Source organism: Rana temporaria, chromosome 4 (assembly GCF_905171775.1).
Source record: "Rana temporaria chromosome 4, aRanTem1.1, whole genome shotgun sequence".
In the NCBI taxonomy this organism is placed as follows: domain Eukaryota; kingdom Metazoa; phylum Chordata; class Amphibia; order Anura; family Ranidae; genus Rana; species Rana temporaria.
This window is the reverse complement of record NC_053492.1, coordinates 47,888,698-47,909,581: the sequence shown is the minus strand read 5'-3', so window position 1 is coordinate 47,909,581 and position 20,884 is coordinate 47,888,698. Positions and strand designations below refer to the sequence as shown.

At 43.8% G+C, this 20,884-nt stretch overlaps 1 protein-coding gene across 1 annotated transcript in view; it reads right to left on the bottom strand.

Moving 5' to 3' along the window:
• Nucleotides 1-596: 596 nt before the first annotated feature.
• Nucleotides 597-20,884, bottom strand: part of LOC120936193 (fibrocystin-like) — an 87,418-nt gene continuing 67,130 nt past the window's right edge. The window contains exons 8-10 of the mRNA XM_040348361.1: nucleotides 3,070-3,138; nucleotides 1,049-1,174; nucleotides 597-861 (exon numbers count right to left, since the gene is read on the bottom strand). Coding sequence (XP_040204295.1) covers nucleotides 746-861; nucleotides 1,049-1,174; nucleotides 3,070-3,138 — 311 coding nt within the window. The 3' untranslated portion in view covers nucleotides 597-745. The remainder of the gene's footprint in view (nucleotides 862-1,048; nucleotides 1,175-3,069; nucleotides 3,139-20,884) is intronic.

Sequence of the window (20,884 nt, the reverse complement as noted above, 5' to 3'; positions counted from 1 at the left end):
TAAAACAGACTTCCAGATAAAAACCAAAGTCCTTGCTTGAGTGACAGGTTATTTACATATCTTGTGCACTGCTTGCAGACATACACAGCTTCTGTAAAAAGTTCTCAATTCACATCCCCCTCCCCTCGTCCCTCCAGCTCTATGTATATTCTGATGGCTGTTGCATTTTCTCATGGCACTGAACTGTGACTCACCCCATATTTTGAAAACATTTAATCAAAACACAGGGGAGGGGATGTGAATTGTGCACTTTTTTTCAGAAGCAAGGACTTTGGTTTTTATCTGGAAGTCTGTTGTATTTCACTGAACAATAAAAGAGGATTGCTCAGAGGTGGATTAACTCTGTGTGGCAAGACTGGGCACATACTGTACATTGTGACATCAATTTTTTTTTTGGGGTTTACATCCACTTTAAACATAGACCTGTGTTGTCTGCACAGGGCAAGACAAATAGTGGGTATCCCAGGTTTGGGCCAAGAGGTAGAGCTAAGGTCTTGGCAAGTAGTATGCACTGCATAAATAAGCCTTACAATTCTTTATAAAGGAAATGAGAGTTTAACAATTAAGCATGGACATCACAAAGAAACGCTGTAATAAAAGAGCTAATAGTGTATTTAAAAAAAAGGTTAATGGAATGGAAATGTGTGTAAAAAATATACATTAAAAAGCATTCTATTTTTCTTATCCTCCAGTCTGTCAGATGAGATAAACTCCTTTTTCTTATTCTGGTTTTAAATTTGCTCCTTCATTGCCAGAAGGGACATGTAGTGGTCTGCCAACTACTTTGGTAATGATATGAATCATATTCCCCATATTGATCATCTTCAAGCTGGATAGTGACTTCCATCTGCCGGAGATAACCTGATACAGACGGGGAAACGGTATTCAAAGAAAGATTACTACAAAATACTGGGTGGCTCGTAAATTAGCAACAAACTGCAAGCCCACAGCAAGACACCATAGTCATAATAAAGGGTCTGTGTGCCCCCGGCAAAGGTTTATTGAAATTTTAGTTCTTGTAGAACTTTTTTTTTCCTAATGTACTTACTGGGTAGGATAATAACATCATCTCCAGCCTGCGGTATTGTTGAGTCATGTCCTCCCCAACCTTCTCCAACCCCAACCCAAGAATCTGGAGAGGACCAGTAGAGGACCAGAGGCAGAGGATCGGGTGCTGCAAGAAAATGAAAAATACAATTATATAAAATGTGATTGGATAAACAGGAAGCACCTGACAATATTAAAGCCGAATATCGGGCACAAGACTTTTTATTCAAAGTGGAGTTCCACCCAAAAATGGAACTTCCGCTTTTCAGACCCCCCCTATGGTGTCACATCTGGAACCTTTCAGGGAGGAGCAGATACCTGTTTAATACAGGTATTTGCTCCCACTTCCAGGCATAGATAGCCCCCCCCCCGCTGTCTTCTAGGAGACACACAGGTCCCAGAAGACAGCAGGGACCCTTCCGATTGCACACCACGACTCACACATGGACAGTAGGGAACCAGGAAGTGAAGCTGCAAGGCTTCACTTCCTGATTCCCTTAACGAAGATGGCAGTGGCAGCATCCAAGAGCTGAGGGAGAGATCGGCTTCGGGTGCCGACATCGCGGGCGCCCAGGACAGGTAAGTGTCCTTATTTTTAAAGTCAGCAGCTGCAGTATTTGTAGCTGCTGACTTAAAAAAAAAATGTCGGACCTCTGCTTTAAATATGTTCTTTAATAGCCATAGAATATATACACCGATCAGATAACTTTATGACCACCCACCTAATATGGGGTAGGACCCCCTTTTGCTCTAAAACATGGCTCAAGGAGCACATGACTCAACAATACCGCAGTGCTGGAGCAGTGACAGGAGTCAGGTACGTGTAGGGATGGGGGTGGGTAGGTATAGTAGTGGGGCTTTTTTACCTTAATGCAGAGAATGCAATCTAGGTGCGTATGCCAGCTAGAAATGTGTAACATTCCGTATAGTGGGTAAGGTATATAAAACATTACACGGAAGACCAGGACGATATGTCCTGAGCATATAGGAAAGAAAAAGAGGAACAGAGCAGAAAAAGAGTGAGTGGGAAGAACAGCAAGAAAAGAGAGGAGAGAAAGAGAAGAAGAGTGAAGCCTCGTACACACGCTCGGCTTACTCGGCAAGAACCAGCAAGAAAACTGCTGGCAGAGATTTCTTGCCGAGTACACCGAGCGTGTGTACGAGGCTTTCAGGTTTCTCGTCAAGAAAACTGCCTAAAATCTCGACGAGAAAAATAGAGAACCTACTCTCTATTTTCTCGTTGTGATTCTCGGCAGTGTTTTCCTGCCGAGAAACCCGAGAGTGTGTATACTTACCTGTCGCCGTGGAAACCTGCGCATGCTCGAAATGACTTCAATGCATGCGCGGTAGCTTCCTAAGCATAGGTAGGGTGCAGCAAGACAGCGGCGACGGCATCGAATGTGACGAGCGCATGCTTGTCGTACGCGATGACGTCACTGCGTTCTTGCCAGTCAAAAGAACCGCGGTTCTTTTGAATGGAGTGTCTGTACACTTGGGCGGCGAGAAATTAAACTACGTTTTTTTTTCCTGACGAGATTCTGGCCCGTGTTTACAGGGCTAAAGAGTAAGACTGCCAGCTTGCCAAGTGGCAGGGGGTTATCTGTACGCTATAAAGCGGAAATACGGAAAATATGGTTCTCTGAGCGAGAGATCAAAAGTTGGTGGTTCACCCAAGGCTGCCAAACTTTCAGGTGCTGTGGAATCTTATCCCATATGGTAGCCTCAATCTAACCATGGATCATGGCTTGGGTAACCCTGTTCTTAGTTTCCAAGAGACATAATGATGGGGATACCCAAGCCTTAGCTATTGGAGGGAGGGCTAATTTAAAGTAGACATCTTGCTTTGCCTTGTGAGTTGAAATTGGTTTATATCTCTTGTGAGATATTCCAACCAAAATTTACAGGTATGGCCAATTGTAGTAGCCGTTACAAAGCAAGGGCCATTGGGGCAAGCCCCATAGGAGTATATGGATTTTTTTTTACTAAAGTTACCTGCGCACAAGACAAATTACATGAACATACCAGGTGTGGTTGGTGGTGCCATACTCTCTTCTACTGTAAGCGTCACTCTGATTAGGCCTTCACCAGAGACTGCAAAGGAAACACATACAGATTACACAGCTGTTGGTGATAAGAGTGAGAAGAGCTATCCGCTCTTCTCCAGCTCTATTAATAAAACAGCTTTTGAAAGATTTTTTTTTTTAAGCCCTCCTGACCATCTGTGGATAATTTGCTCGGGCTGTTCTTGCCGTGTTTTCTTTAATATGTTTTGAAAATCTGATGTCTCCAGAAATGGTGATCAGCATCAAAGCCCTGACTCAATACATAATAATTTGCAGATCTTACTACACTTCCAATGTCAAATAGAATTATTTTAGGAGTCTCTCAAATCATTAATGATATCCTGGGCAGGCCAGCCAAGTCTTTAGTTATTCTGTAAGAGCGTTTTTTGGAGATAATCTGTCCAAAAGTGGATGTGTGGGGCCTTGTTGATTTAAAGGGTCAGCCAATGCAAAAGTGTTTTTTTTTTTTTTTCAGCCATTATGCTATACTGGTAATGACGGTGATCAGCGACTTATAGCGTAACTGTGAAAGGGGGTGTGCAATCTGGTGCTAACAGTCCCTGGGAGGTACAGTAACTGACCCTGACCCTGCTAGTGACACTAATACAATATATCCGATATAATACTATACACTGTAATAATGATGCTGGCTGGGAAAAGGTTAACATCTACCGTAGGGGCAATCAAGTTTTTTCACAGAGAAGAAACAGCCAGATCCAGTGGCGGTGCGTCCATAAAGGGTGCAGGAGCGCCGCCCCCTCTCTCCTGTCACCTTTCTCTCACCATAGATAGATACATGCATTGAGCCATGGGCTCTAAAAGGCGTCCCGATTAGAGTCGTACGCTCTAATAGACTTCCAAAATTGTAAACAGCGGGCGCAATGCTGTGCGTTCACTGTTTACTCAGTGTTGTGTTAGGAAAGTGATTTATTTGCTTCCCTAACACTGACCCACCTCTCAGCCAATCAGGTGCTCGGGTTCTGGTTACCAGTCACCTGATTGGCTGAAACAGGCGCGGATTGGACGCCTGATAGAGAGGACCGGAGACATCGAGGAGTGTGGAGGACGCCCCCGTGACCCGCTGTGAGACAGGTAGGTCCCGACTCCCGAGCGATGCACACTGACAGCAATTGATGGGGCACAGAAGCGGCAATTGATGGGGCACAGTAGCGGCAATTGATGGGCACACTGGCAGCAATTGATGGGCACACTGGCAGCAATTGATGGGTACAGTAGCTCAATTTGATGGCACAGTGGTGACAATTTATGGGCACAGTGGCTGCGTTTGATGGCACAGTGGCTGCGTTTGATGGGCACAGTAACCTGCACTTGATGGGCACAATGGCTGCACTTGATGGGCACAGTGGCTGCGTTTGATGGGCACAGTGGCTGCATTTGATGGGCACAGTCACTACGCTTGATGGGCACAGTCACTACGCTTGATGGGCACAGTCACTACGCTTGATGGGCACAGTGGCTGCAATTATGTTTTTTTTGTCAGTTTGTTTGCGCCCCCCAAAAAAAATTGAGCACCAGCCGCCACTGGCCAAATCACTGCTCTGTGTACAGAGTCCTGTGTGTTTGTAAACATAGGACTCTGTTCTGTGATTGGCTACAGCCAATCAGCAGCTCCATGGCAAAATCATTGGCTGGGACCTGCTGACAAAATTGCAGTAACAACACTGGTCAGCAGGGGGAACGCACATGGGCACACTGAACCTGGAAGAAGCTGAAAAACATACATGCATGTGATACAGCCTGGCTGTGCCTCTTGCCCGCAGTAAATGTTAAATGCAGTTAATTTTTCCTTTGTCATTGACTCCAATGCATTTTGGTAAAATGGCTAATTTTACTAAAATGTTCTATTTGTCCACAAAAAATTACGCAAAGCAAAAACTTCCAGTTTTACTCATTCCTATTTATCACACCTATTTTCTTTGATCCTTCCTCAGAACTTCTGCATTCAGTCTTTATTATGTTATGGAATGCGCTTAAATTATTTCCATTAACAATAAAAATACATTGAGAGTGTCAAATTCATCCCATCGTTCTTCTTACATTGCCCTATTAGCCTTCAACATCTATCACCTCTTCAGCCACCCCGTGTTTTTGTGTGACTTTTCGGTGTAAAATATTTTGCATAATTTAAGATCCATTTATTCCTCATCAATCTTTTTGGCGAAATGACTAATTTTTTTCTTTTTTCTTTTTTGCCCAGCGTTCCCATGGTAATCATGCACATTTAAAAAAGACGAAAGGTTCATTAATTTTAAGAGTTCAATAAATTAGTGGAAATAATGAAGACTTCAATCTTTCAGATAATTACACTTGGCTGTCAGAGAAAGGATAAGCCTTGGAACGTAGCATATGTGAAATGCCCAGTGAGGATGTCATTATTAAATAATCAGCACTGGCTAACCTGACACCTAATTAATGAGGAATCTGGGACACATACCTAGCATGGCAAGCTTGGACGGACTCCCAAAACTGCTGGAGATCACTCTCAATGAGCCCAAAGCCTTCCTGCAACCTTAATCGAGAACTTCAATCAAGGCAGAAATAATCTGGAAATTTGAATAGTATTGGTTTTATATCTTCTAGGATTTTTTTCAAATTGAATCTTTAGAACAGCCTTTCTGAACGTTTTCCAAATGAAGGAACCCTTGAAATAACCTTCCATTATCATGGAACCCTTGCTAATAATTACACTAGCTACAGCTAATGGTACGTTAGTGTTAGGGTTACGTGGAAGAATGCTCCCTACACTTGGGGTCATTGGGAAGAATCCCCCCTACAGATAGCTAAAAAGATCATTTGCTGTCATTGTTTACTTATCCGAGAGGCAGAAATTACTCATTGCTCAAGGAACCTTTAGAGCAGTGGTTCTTAACCTTGTTGGAGGTACTGAACCCCACCAGTTTCATATGCACATTCACCGAACCCTTCTTAATTGGAAAAATAAAATATGATTTTGCGTGTGATGGGCACAGTGGCTGCGTGTGATGGGCACAGTGGCTGCGTTTGATGGGCACAGTGGCTGTGTTTAATGGGCACAGTGGCTGCATGTGATGGGCACAGTGGCGACAATTGATGGCACAGAGGCTGAATGTGATGGCATAGTGAGGCTGCAATTTATATATATATATATTTTTTTGCTAGTCAGAGAAGGCTCATTTAAAATAACACAAAAACATTTTTTTTATCTGCTATTTTATATTAATAAAGTGCTGGTCACCTCACCTCAGTCAGCCTCCTCCCTTCCCCCCCATCTAGCCATTTAAAGTGGGAGTTCACCCATTAAACTGTTTTTTCAAACAATCCCCTTAGTTTCATGCTCGTTTTGTCTAGGGGAATCGGCTAGTTGTTTTAAAATATGAGCTGTACTTACCGTTTTCGAGATGCATCTTCTCCGTCGCTTCCGGGTATGGGTCTTCGGGAGCGGGCGTTCCTTCTTGATTGACAGTCTTCCGAGAGGCTTCCGACGGTCGCATCCATCGCGTCACTAGTAGCCGAAAGAAGCCGAACGTCGGTGCGGCTCTATACTGCGCCTGCGCACCGACGTTCGGCTTCTTTCGGAAAATTGTGACGCGATGGATGCGACCGTCGGAAGCCTCTCGGAAGACTGTCAATCAAAATAGGAACTCCCAGTCCCGCAGCCCATACCCGGAAGCAGCGGAGAAGATGCATCTCGTAAACTGTAAGTACAGCTCATATTTTAAAACAACTAGCCGATTCCCCTAGACAAAACGAGCATGAAGCTAAGGGGAAAAAGTGTCATGTGCGGGTGAACCCCCGCTTTAATGATATGCTCTTAAGAGGTTCTACTTACTTTTAAACAAGTTCAGTAGTCTTTTTTAGAACACTGTCTGCTAGGTTCAAATTCCACTAGTCAGGCAGGCTCCTCGAGACTAGTCCTTGCCTCTCTAGCTCATCACAGGCAGCGCCAACACACAGCTCTCTGCGCAGCGCTACAAGTCCCCCCCTTCCGGCCGTGAGTGGAGTGAGGTCACGCCGCTGGAAGGGACCAAGAGACTCCTTCATAGGGGGAGTAAACAGGCTGCAGAAGACAGGAAAGGGAGCTGGGAGGTGACGGTCCCGGATGCAGGAGTGCACTTGGCACACAATTTGTACAGAGCCGCTGGCCACGCTGGCGGCTGCGGCCGTGGCAGAGCTTCACCTGCGGCTGTGCCCCCCCCTCCTATACGAGATGGTATCGCCCAGGGCACCCGTCCGCCCCTGCCTTGTACCAGCGGCCCTGTGTGACCTCTGCCGAACCCCCGAGACTCACTAACCGAACCCCTGGGGTTCGATCGAACCCAGGTTAAGAACCGCTGCTCTAGAGGAACCTAAAGCCTAGTACATACAATGAGGTTATCGGACGAATGATTGTCTGTTTTTCTTTGGATGCTAGTTTCCATATCGAAAACGAATAGGTTACTAAAATACGAAAATTCTCGTACGACAGAATAAAAATTCGGAAGTGATGTAATGTATTTGCACTGTATTTTCGGACCTAAACTGTACTGAATAAATGAAAATCGTACGACCTGGCATCGTACAAGGTTACTTGGAAGAATGCTCCTTACACTTGGGGTCATTGGGAAGAATCCCCCCTACAGATAGCTAAAAAGATCATTTGCTGTAATTGTTTACTTATCTGAGAGGCATAAATTACTCATTACTCAAGGAACCTCTAGCAACCTCTGGAGGAACCTAAAGCCTAGTACATATAATGAGATTATCGGACAAATGATAGTCTGTTTTTTTTTTTAATGCTAGTTTCCACATCGAAAAGAAATAGGTTAATAAAATACGAAAATTCTCGTACGACAGAATAAAAATTTGGAAGTGATGTAATGTATGTGCACTGTATTTTTGGATGAAAACTGTACTGATTAAATGAAAATCGCATGATCTGGCATCATACATGAACATTTTCCATGTTTGTCCCTTCGGAAAATTTCAGATAATAGCGGTTTACTAAAGATCAGATTATCTCCGAAAGTGCTATTTTTTTGTATGATATTATGATTCTGTGTACAGAGTTTTAGGGTTCCATGGAACCCTGGTTGTGAAATACTGCTCAAGAAGATCCAGTAATTGATATTAGATGGTTAGTCCAACCAAAAAAAGATAGAGTCTGTATGCCTTTTTGTCTATTTCTTGTAGATTTTCATAATGAGTGAGCGGTTTCTCTTTCATGCTCTCTTTGGAATTTTTGATCTTGCCACTAAACCTTTGATGTTTCCATATCTCTCTTTGCATCAAACAACAGAGCAGGATCCCCTCAAACTATCCATACCAGGCGTCCAGTACAGGAACTCCAGAGGAGAGATCTCACTGCTGGAGCCCCTCAGAGACATAAGAAATAAGTAGGTGACTTTAACCACTTCCCGACGGCCGTACGACTTTATACGGCCGCGGGGTGGCTCTAAATCTCTGGGAGGCCGTGTTTTTACGGCCTCCGCTCCTCCTGGCCAACTATTTACACTTCCTTCGTGAAATGGTAGGGTACAATGTACCCCATTACCAATTCATATGGGGGGGGGCAGGATCTGGGGGTCCCCTTTGTTAAAGGGGTCTTCCAGATTCTGATAAGCCCCCCACCCGCAGACCCCCACAACCACCGGGCAAGGGTTGTGGGGATGAGGCCCTTGTCCCCATCAACATGGGGACAACCTCCCCATTTTGAGGGCATGTGGCCTGGTACGGTTCAGGAGAGGGGGGCCGCACTCTGTCCCCCCTCTTTTCTGCGGATGGCCAGGTTAACGTGCTCGGATAAGGGGGCTGGTGTGAATTTTTGGTGGAACTCCATGCCATTTTTTTTTTTATTTGGGGTGGAGTTCCCCTTAAAATCCACACCAGACCTGAAGGGTCTGGAATGGATATTTTGGGGGAACCCCACGTCATTTTTTTTTTTAAATTGACGGCGAGGTTCCCCTTAATATCCATTCCAGACCTGAAGGGCCTGGTAATGGAATTTGGGGGGACCCCTACGCTATTTTTTTTTTTTTAATGAATTCTCTCTGAATTGCCAGAGCCGACAATTCATTATAGCCGCAAGTCAGTTTTAAATGTCTTCTTTTCTTTCAGAAATGACACTTTGTGCAGGGACAGTTCTATGTACGGGAAACATGCGCTATTTCACAAGCTAACGTACCCCCCTAGGTACGAAATTGAAAGTAATATTTCACTTTTATTGTTTCACTTTTAGCATTATTAAATTCACTGCTCACGAAAAAACGTCCGTTTTTAAAACTTTTTTTTGCTTTGACACATGTCCCCTGGGGCAGGACCCAGGTCCCCAAACACTTTTTAGGACAATACATTGCATATTAGCCTTTAAAATTAGCACTTTAGATTTCTCCCATAGACTTTAACAGGGTGTTCCGCGGCTTTTCGAATTTGCCGCGAACACCCCTAATTGTTCGTTGTTCGCCGAACAGGCGAACAGGCAATGTTCGAGTCGAACATGAGTTCGACTCGAACTCGAAGCTCATCCCTACTCACAATCACATGAGGATTGGCCTGCTTGCAAATGCAGCCTTCCTAGGAATGCTCACTTCTCCAGACTGGCATCCATCCATCAAAGCATATTGATATTTCCAAAGCTCCTCTCAAAAACCAGCCTACTGTTTGCACCAGGACTAAAGGCTTTTTAGAGGAATACTAAGGCAGGGTGCTGGGATGATTTAAGGAAGCTATGTACAACACCCTCTGGCCCCACTTACCAGCCATGATTGGCTCAAATTGCAATAGCACAGCGACCCATTGATGTAATGAAAATGGAAATATTTTATTGGCATCTTGATGGGTGGGGTACAGGGTTGCCAACCATCCATAAATTTATGGACAGCCCGTAAAATTCAACTGATGTAGGGGTTGTCTGTAAATGTCCATTATGGACAGCAACTGCCTGTAAAAATATGGCTGTGGGCTGACTTTGGAACTGCTCTTGCTCAGTTCCAAAAGATGGCTGGTCTCGGGCAAGCTTGGACATGATCGGCCAGGCAGGCATCTCATGTATTGTTTCCTCTACAGCCTCTAATAATCTCCTGTATCATGTCCTCCACAGCCTCTAAACATCACCTCTATCATGTCCTCCACATCCTCTAACCATCTCCTGTATCATGTCCTCCACTGCCTCTAACCATCTACTGTATCATGTCTTCCACTGCCTCTAACCATCTCCTGTATCATGTCCTCCACTGCCTCTAACCATCTACTGTATCATGTCTTCCACAGCCTCTAACTATCTCCTGCATTGTGTCTTCCACAGCCTCTATATTTCTCCTGTATCATGTCCTCCACTGCCTCTAACCATCTCCTGTATCATGTCCTCCACTGCCTCTAACCATCTCCTGTATCATGTCCTCCACTGCGTCTAACCATCTCATGTATCATGTCCACCACTGCCTCTAACCATCTCCTGTGTCATGTCCTCCACAGCCTCTAACCATCTCCTGTATCATGTCCTCCACTGCCTCTAACCATCTCATGTATCATGTCCACCACTGCCTCTAACCATCTCCTGTGTCATGTCCTCCACAGCCTCTAAATTTCTCCTATATCATGAGCTCTGTAGCCTCTAATCACCTCCTGTATCATGTCCTCCATAGTCTCTAACTGTCTCTTGTATCATATCTTCAGTCTCTGACCATCTCTTTTATTATGTCCACAGTCTCTGTCCATCTCTTGCATCATGCCTGCAGTCACTGACCATCTCTTGTATCATGCCTGCAGTCTCTGACCATCTCTTGTATCATGTCCACAGTCTCTAACTATCTCTTGTCTTGTATCATGCCCACAGTCTCTGAGGGGGAGCCTGGAGAGGAGTCAAGAGTGGGAGTGCCACTGGGACAGAGGTCATGGGAGGAGTCAGACGGATGTGGACTGTGGAGAGCAGAATATAGGTTAGAGCTGGCAAGCTGGAGCCCAGAGAGGACCTTCTGACTGAGCCCCACATAGTGCACTTGAGAGGAGGTTACAGCGCAAGGGGTAACTCTGCAGACCCTGATGTAAAGGGGAACTCTAATGTAAAGGGCAATGCTGCAGACCCTGATTTAACTGGGAACTCTGATGTAAAGGAGAACGCTGTGGACCCCTTACATCAGAGTTCTGTTTTACACCAAAGTCTTCAGCATTCCTTTTTACACAGGAGTTCCCCTTGCACTGTAAGGGGGAATTCTGCAGACTCCGATGTAAGGGGGAACTCTGTGCTGGCTGGGTTATATTAACATGACCTTTGTGTAAATGGAGAAATATGTTTTTTTTACTTTTTTTGCTAAAAGCACTAGCTACTAGGTTTGTAGCTTAAATATTGATATGTGCATTGTTTTGTACTCAAAACTGTTATTTGCTGTAGTTTTTAGAATTTTCAGTAAAAAATGTGTCTGTCAGTAAATTTCATGATTTTTGTCCGGGAAAAATTGTTGCGGATTGTAAATTGTGGGTGTCCTGTCAGTAAATTTCACTTCAGGGATTTACCAGGGAAGTAAAATTATGTGATCCCATCGGGGAGGCTTTCCTTTGGTTTATATGCTTGGTAAGGGGGGGGGGGGGGTTGCCACCAGGACAGGAAGACATAACATTATCATGGGTTGCAATGCTACTGCTTCAAGCAAAGAGTGGGTGGGGGGGCTTTGTGATGTGCGGGGGGGGGGGCTTTGTAATGTAAAGGGGTCCAGAAGTGTGGGGGCTGTGTAATGTAAAGGGGTCCAGAAGTGCGGGGGCTGTGTAATGTAAAGGGGACCAGAAGTTCAGGGGCTGTGTAATGTAAAGGGGTCCAGAAGTGCAGGGGCTGTGTAATGTAAAGGGGTCCAGAAGTGCAGGGGCTGTGTAATGTAAAGGGGTCCAGAAGTCCAGGGGCTGTGCAATGTAAAGGGGTCCAGAAGTGTGGGGGCTGTGTAATGTAAAGGGGTCCAGAAGTGTGGGGGGCTGTGTAATGTAAAGGGGTCCAGAAGTGTGGGGGCTGTGTAGTGTAAAGGGGTCCAGAAGTGCGGGGGGCTGTGTAATGTAAAGGGGTCCAGAAGTGTGGGGGATGTGTAATGTAAAGGGGTCCAGAAGTGTGGGGGCTGTGTAGTGTAAAGGGGTCCAGAAGTGCGGGGGGCTGTGTAATGTAAAGGGGTCCAGAAGTGTGGGGGATGTGTAATGTAAAGGGGTCCAGAAGTGCAGGGGCTGTGTAATGTAAAGGGGTCCAGAAGTGCGGGGGCTGTGTAATGTAAAGGGGTCCAGAAGTGTGGGGGCTGTGTAATGTAAAGGGGTCCAGAAGTGCGGGGGCTGTGTAATGTAAAGGGGTCCAGAAGTGCGGGGGCTGTGTAATGTAAAGGGGTTCAGAAGTGCGGGGGCTGTGTAATGTAAAGGGGTTCAGAAGTGTGGGGGCTGTGTAATGTAAAGGGGTCTAGAGGTGCGGGGGCTGTGTAATGTAAAGAGGTCCAGAAGTGCAGGGGCTGTGTAATCTAAAGGGGTCCAGAAGTGCGGGTGCTGTGTAATGTAAAGGGGTCCAGAAGTGTGGGGGCTGTGTAATGTAAAGGGGTCCAGAAGTGCGGGGGCTGTGTAATGTAAAGGGGTCCAGAAGTGTGGGGGCTGTGTAATGTAAAGGGTCCAGAAGTGCAGGGGCTGTGTATTGTAAAGGGGTCCAGATTATTATGTTCCTTTATTATCAGGAGAATGCGGCCCTCCATGCATTCACATACATTGAATCTGGCCTTTAAGTGGAAAAAGGTTGCTGACCTCTGCCCTATGTAATGGAGATGAGGGGAGGAGAAGATGTTCTGCATTCCTAACAAACTTCCTGTCCTAGCGTGACAACGCAGCTCCTCCACAGATACTGCACAATGAGCAAGTGTTGTCACACTTGTGGGTGGGTGCAGCGTGTTGCGGCGGCAACGACGACACACACTCAGTTCAAGAGCGCCACCTGCAGTGGAGAAAGTGGACTGCACCTGCCTATACTCTAGAACAGGAAGTGTGCTACTGGCAGGATCACATCTAAGGGCTAAAGAGCTGCAATATTTTTTGGGGTTTTGGGTTTCGATACCTTTTACTTTTATTTTCCTTAATGCCTCCAATGGAGACATTTTGCAAACATTTTGGTAAAGGGAAAACTTTCAATCTCACTCACCCTACTTGTAAGGTATAGTATATGTATAACGCTATGCCCAATGTTCACATACCAAAGCCATTGTCATGGTCAGTGTGGAGTGTTCTATTCAGCTTTCCTGTATAAGAGAATGCCCCTAGCTGTGTTCCAGAGGAGCAATTGTTGGCACAAGGCTGCCGGTATCTATTGTTTACTTTGACTTTGACCCCCCCAAGTCACAGGAAGCAGCGTCTTGTGACCGAGAATCGTTGTAACAAACTGATATATTTATCATGGCTGTTAATGTTGGTGTAAAATCCCATTATATTGTAGCATTGATTGATGCTCAGTTTACACAAGCTGTTACCTTGTGGTTATAAATAAACCCCCCCCAAGAGGTGCACTATACAATGCAAGGAGATAAACAGGGAAAATAGGAGCAAGGTAAAGCTTTAAAGAGAACCAGTCATGGGCTTCACACTTAAAGCAGAACTTTATTTATTATCATTTTATTTTTATTTATTTTTTTCTCATTATAATTTCCCCACCCCCGTTTTTAAAAAAATGCATTGAAGCAATACTCACCGCTTGTCTATCAGGAGAGCGGACCTGATCTTTAAAGAGAAACTGCAGAGCCAATCATAGTAGGTTACATAGTAGGTGAGGTTGAAAAAAGACACAAGTACATCAATTCCAACCTATGTGTGTGATTATATGTCAGTATTACCTTGTATATCCCTGTATGTTGTGGTCTTTCAGGTGCTTATCTAATAGTTTTTTTAAACCATTGATGCTCCCCGCTGAGACCACCGCCGGTGGAAGGGAATTCCACATCCTAGCCGCTCTTACAGTAAAGAACCCTCTATGTAGTTTATGGTTAAACCTCTTTTTGTCTAATTTTATTGAGTGGCCAAGTGTCTTGTTAAACTCCCTTCCGCGAAAAAGTTTTTTTCCCTATTGTGGGGTCACCAGTATGGTATTTGTAAACTATAATCATATCCCCTCTAAAGCGTCTCTTCTGCAGAGAGAATAAGTTCAGTGCTCGCAACCTTTCTTCATAACTAACATCCTCCAGACCCTTTGTTGCCCTTCTTTGTACTCGCTCCATTTCCAGTACATCATTCCTGAGGACTGGTGCCCAGAACTGGACAGCATACTCTAGGTGCGGCCGGACCAGAGTCTTGAAGAGCGGGAGAATTATTGTTTTATCTCTGGAGTTAATCCCCTTTTTAATGCATGCTAATATTCTGTTTGCTTTGTTAGCATCAGCTTGGCATTGCATGCCATTGCTGAGCCTATCATCTACTAGGAATCAAAGTGGTCACATGGTGCAGAAGCCACAGCACCTCCCCGGCATTAAAGTGGTTATGAACCCTAAGCCCACGTTCACATCGGGCCGTTTTGACATGCGATTTGACATGTCGAATTGCATGTCAAATCGCCATCTATTGTCAGCAAGGGCACAGTCCGAATCAGTGCGACGCCGACTCCCAAAAATAGGTCCTGCACTATTTTTGGCGACTTTGGGGGGCGATTTGAATAGATATCTATGCATGAACCCGCACAGATGTCTGTCAAATCGCCCCCCGAAGTCAGACTAAAATGCCGGTTTGAAATCACGTGAGTTCAGCTAAACTCGCACAATTTCAAACCAACTGGCTGCTGTGTTTCAAACCAACTGGCTGCTGAAGATATGAAATATACAGTAATGGTGGAACCCCCCTGCAAGAGAAATTGCTGTTATTTTCTTTGAACTTTGTTTCCTTAAAATAAAAGTGGGCTGCCAAGCCTTTAAAATACAGTCTGGACTGACAAGTGTTCCTGAAATCGCATACGCCACTAGAGGTTAATCACTCCGGCATTTTACTATTTTACTATACATATATATACACACATATATATATATATATATATATTGTATAAAAATATGCACATATTTTTTTTTTCTAACTGTACAAGTTATTAATAATTGCATTATCGAAGCCTTCATGCTTTCATTATGGGACCCTGAAGACAGTGGCCCATGGTCCTTCCTCAAACAATGCTGGGTTTTCAAGCAAGGGAATATTAGGGGAGATGGGAATCATGCATAAATGTTATCACTTGGCTCCACTTTGTAATAGCCTCAGGCAAGTATGTCATTGCTCCAGGCTATGGGACTAGAATCGAAGCTGAGCAGTAGCCATGCTTTGATGCCCTCTTGTGACCAAATAAGGGTATTGCAACACTAAATTTGCCACTGAATAAATTCATCTTAATGGTACATATTGTATGAATTTATGATCTGCAAACATGTCCCAGACTTTCTCAACCTTTTCAACACAGAGGAAATTGAAATAACATTCTGGTCTCAGGGAATCCCTGTTAAAAATGTATAATTCTACAACTCATGATACGTTAGTGTGATGGTCAGTGAGATGAATGCTACTTACATTTGTGGACATTGGGAAGAACTCCCCCCTTACTGATAGCTAAAAAGATCAATGATGTCAGTGAGAACTTATCTGAAAGGCACAAATTGCTAATTGCTCAGGGAACCCCTAGGAACCTCTGGAGTAATCCTAGGGTTTTATGAAACCCTAGAAATCTCTGGAGGAACCCTAGGGTTCTAGGGAACCCTAGTTGACCCTAGAAACCTCTGGAGGAACCCTAGGGTTCTATGGAACCCTAGTTGACCCTAGAAACCTCTGGAGGAACCCTAGGGTTCTATGGAACCCTAGTTGACCCTATAAACCTCTGGAGGAACCCTAGGGTTTTATGGAACCCTAGTTGACCCTAGAAACCTCTGGAGGAACCCTAGGGTTCTTTGGAACCCTAGTTGACCCTAGAAACCTCTGGATGAACCCTAGGGTTTTATGGGACCCTAGTTGACCCTAGACACCTCTGGAGGAGGCCTAGGGTTTTATGGAACCCTAGTTGACCCTAGAAACCTCTGGAGGAACCCTAGCTGAGAAACATCGATGTAAAGGATCAGGGACATTGAAGCTATAAGATTATGATGACAGCCAAACAACAAATACGGCACTATTTTCAAACTTGCATCAAAATGTGGAATAAAGAGGAACTCCACCCTACCTATCAAAAATTACATACTTAACACTTGTCCCTATAAAAATAAAAAAAAACATATTTACTAGTCCATGGAGTTCAGCATTGTCATATGTGCAGGCAAAGTTCTCACTATACCACTCTCCTCCAGTGCTACCATCTTGAAATGAGATCTAGCACATGTGCAGACACATTGCGGGTCTCTACCAGGTCCCATAGTCCTTCTCTCCTGCATCTCACCCCCTCAGCCCATGCTTACACAATTGCAGATTTTTTTTTATTTAAGGAAAATACTGTGTTTTCATCTTCTTTACTTTATATCCTCAGTCCTAGGTGAGGATGATGTAAATGGATTCAATGCACCTCAGAATAGGCTTGTGTCTGTGCCAGTAATATGGCTGCAGAAAATCTTGTGAAATGCCTCCGGAGATATTTAAATCACACAATCCCAGGAGGCACTTCGACAAATCGTGTGCATGGGCAGACACCCCGGGGGGAGCTCAGCCATACTACAAGCAAAGACCCAAGCTGTTTCCGTCTATGCGCAGGGTTCAACTACATTATCAAATCTACAATTGTGTAAGGATGGGGGGTGGCAGGAGAGAGGACATTAAGGAAGGGGGTGAAGGTCAGCTTTAAAGGCGTATATAGCCAAAAACGTTTTTGGTTTTGAAAAGATGAGTTAGATGCTTTAGAACCCCTGTTAGGTTTTTAGTGCCGTGTCATCACACTCTCTGCGTGTCCTGTCAACCAGGTTGGTAATTTCAAAATGTTATACTTGTCCCCAGAACAGAAAAAAAAGATGAAATCTTTCGATGGGGACATGTGTTTTGGTGACAATTTGGATTTCTGCCCACTTGTAAGGGATTTTCTCTGGCTTGTAGTATATTCAGGGCAGAAAGTGAATGCACACCTTACAGGTCTAACCCTTCCAAAATTAAAAACAAAGGTTAGATCTCTGGCTCCTATGAGCATTGTATATGTTTTTTATTACAGACTATACAGAATCTCTTGCTTTGCATCAGACAAACGTCATCTAGTAGTCAATAAGGGGAGCAGCATGGCACGAGTACAAAGCAGAGCCTTCATTTATATATATCATTGTAATTTATATGTAGAGATAGGGGTTGCTTTACTAAAACTGGAGAGTACAAAATCTGGTGCAGCTCTGCACCAATCAGCTTCCAGTTATTTTTGTTAAAGCTGAATTGAACAAACTGAAGATAGAAGCTGATTGGATACCATGCAGAGCTGCACTAGATTATGCACTCTCCAGTTTTAGCAAACCAATCTCATATAGGCAGATTCAGGTATAGTTACGCCGGCGCATCAGTAGATACGCCGTCGTAACTCTGAATCTGCGCCGTCGTATATTTAAGCGTATTCTCAAATTGAGATGGTGCTAAGATACAACCACCGGCGCCATCGTATTTTAGCTGTCTATTTACGCTGGCCGCTAGGGGCGTGTACGCTGATTTATGCCTAGAAAACGCAAATCAGCGAGATACGCCTATTCACGAACGTACGCTTGCCCGTCGCAGTAAAGATACGCCGTTTACGTAAAGCGTTTTCAGGCGTAAAGATAATCCACCAAAAAGATGGCGTAGCCAATGTTAAGTATGGACGTCGGAACCGCGTCAAATTTTTCAATTTATACGTCGTTTGCGTAAGTCGTCCGTGAATGGGGCTGGCCGTAATTTACGTTCACGTCGAAACCAATGAGTCTTTGCGGCGTAATTTGGAGCATGCGCACTGGGTTACGTCCACGTACGGAGCATGCGCCGTTCGTTTAAAATGTCATTTACGTGGGGTCATGCTTAATTTACATAAAACACGCCCACCTCTTCCACATTTGAATTAGGCGCACTTACGCCAGCACATTTACACTACGCCGCCGAAACTTAGGACGCAAGTTGTTTGTGAATACTGTACTTGCCTCTCTAACTTACGGCGGCGCAGCGTATATGAGATACGCTACGCCTGCCTAAAGTTAGGCACGTCTACCTGAATCTGGCTAATAGTGTTTTTTAAAATATTAGCACACATATAAAATTATATAAAAATAAAATAAAAAGGGCAAACTCAATAGACCACTTGGTCTTTTTTAGCCATCGCTCTTCTATGTTTCTATGATCCTTTTGCTGTTGGTGCCTAAATACTTTTAAAATAAAGTACAGTAAAACCTTGGATTGCAAGCATAATTTGTTCCAGAAACATGCTTGTAATCCAAAGCACTTGTATATCAAAGCGAGTTTCCCCATTAGAAATAATGGAAACTCAAATGATTTGTTTCACAACCATTTATTCATAGGTCCTTAACCACTTAAAGTGGAGGTTCACCCAAAAAATAAATTTTTAACATTACATTCAGCTGAGTTGTCCTAATGACAATCGGCTGTTTTTTTTTTTTTCGTACATACCGTATTTCACCGCCGCTTCCGGGTATGTCTTCTGCGGGACTGGGCGTTCCTATCTGATTGAAAGGCTTCCGACAGTCGCATACTACGTGTCACGAGTTGCCGAAAGAAGCCGAACGTCGGTGCGCAGGCGTCGTATAGAGCCGCACCGACGTTCGGCTTCTTTCGGCAACTCGTGATGCGCTGTATGCGACGGTCGGAAGCCTGTCAATCAGATAGGAACGCCCAGTCCCGGAGAAGACATACACGGAAGCGGCAGTGAAATACGGTATGTAAGGAAAAAAAAAAAAAACAGCCGATTGTCATTAGGACAACTCGGCTGAATGTAATATATGTGGAAAAGTGTAGCGCTAAAATTGAAACAAATTGTGATAAAACAATGTAGATAATATCATACAACACCACATGTGAATGAATGGTATTATGGAAGTCCATAAAATGTGAGCTGAATCAGTGAGTCTATTCCACTGAATAAAAGAAACACAAAATCCAACTCATGAAGAAGTGAAAAATCCACCACCACTTATGACATGGGGCTTACCGGATCGATTGGACCCAGATAGGCATATACCTACTAGGCCAATCAAGCTTGGTTAAAGATGATAACACTGAGGCAGGTACACCATACACGTCATGCGATTCGGTCAATGCGATCAATGAAGACAAAACCTCAGGCCGATACAGTAATTCAATGGTTCCCAGCAGACAGCGATTTTCAACAGGTCACACAGAGGGCATATCAGTGATCCAACCGATAAGTATGAAAAAGAGAAAGCAGGGCGCACATAGCATAATTCCGTAAAAAATCTGTATTTATTTTAAAAGAGAGTAACTCACATTTTGCAATGGTCAATCGAGCTCATAAAACAAGGGTAGCAGGAACAACAGTAGTCCATCCCGACATGTTTCGTTACAAAAAGAACTTTGTAACGAAAGGACCGCCTAACGCCGATATACGTCGGCAGAATGGCTGTATATGTACGTTGATCTTTAAGCCCAGCCGTGGGTCGCGACCCAGTCCGAAGCTCCGTGACCGGGACCGCGGGACCCGCGGACCCGATCGCCGCTGGAGTACCGCGAACGGTCCCCGTGAACTGAAGAACGGGGAGAACTGTGTGTAAACATGTATGTAAATCTTTACTATAAACTTCTATATTTTCTCCCTTTTGATCTGCTAAATATAATTAGACATAATTTTACATTTTAAAACATTAGTACCTTTATCAAATTATTTGCATTTAGTTTTCTTTTTCTAAACTTTTTGTTGATCCAAATGCTCAAGAATGCTCAAGACAAACATAGATCTATACTCTGACAAAAAAGGTCCACTTGGTCTTCTGACTCTCTAATTCATACCTCCCAACATTTTGAGATGGGAATGAGGGACACCTACTAACAAACGTATGTAGGCATAGGACACGCCCCCTGCCACACCCCCTTAAAGGAAAATAACCAAAAATAGGTTAATTAAATCCACAAGGACTTTTTTTTGCAACAATTTAGAAATTGGATGAAAGGTTTAGCACTGGAAAACACATTTTTAAAGATAAAACGTGCATTTTATATACAGCTATATGGATTAGACCAAAATGATGGACAAATGAGGAGGAAAGTGGGACATTGCTCCAAATCAGGGACAGTCCCTCAAAATCAGGGACAGTTGGGAACTATGCTAATTTGCTGTTTTGAAATATAACTAAAAGCAAAGCTTTTTATTTTGTTTTGGATAGAGTGGATTCAGGATTAGAATGCTTGTCCGTTTTTATTGCTGTCTGTATCCCTGATAGGGAGATTCACCCTCTCTATTTATTAGTGGGAATGCTTTAATAAGCATTCCCAGTATTGATATTCGTTTTTTATTATTAGTGGGAATGCTTTAATAAGCATTCCCAGTATTGATATTCGTTTTTTATTATTCTTCTTCTTAATTTTATTCCGTACGTTTTTTGGCTCTGCGTAACTTCTGCATACTTTCAGCTATTGAGACCATTTAACTTTTAAAATGTTCGTCTCATTCAGCTAACGATGGGACTTCTTCAAGTTTTTTTGTACTATTTATACTTTTTAAAATATTAAGCTTTTAGACACTTTTTTTTAACATTGAAGTCAATGAGAACATCCTTTTTCCTGCTTCAAAACACACGTTCTGCCAAAAGTTTCAGCTCCTTCATACTTTCACTTACAGACACCAAACAAACTTTAAAGCGGTCACAAAATATTCAGCTATC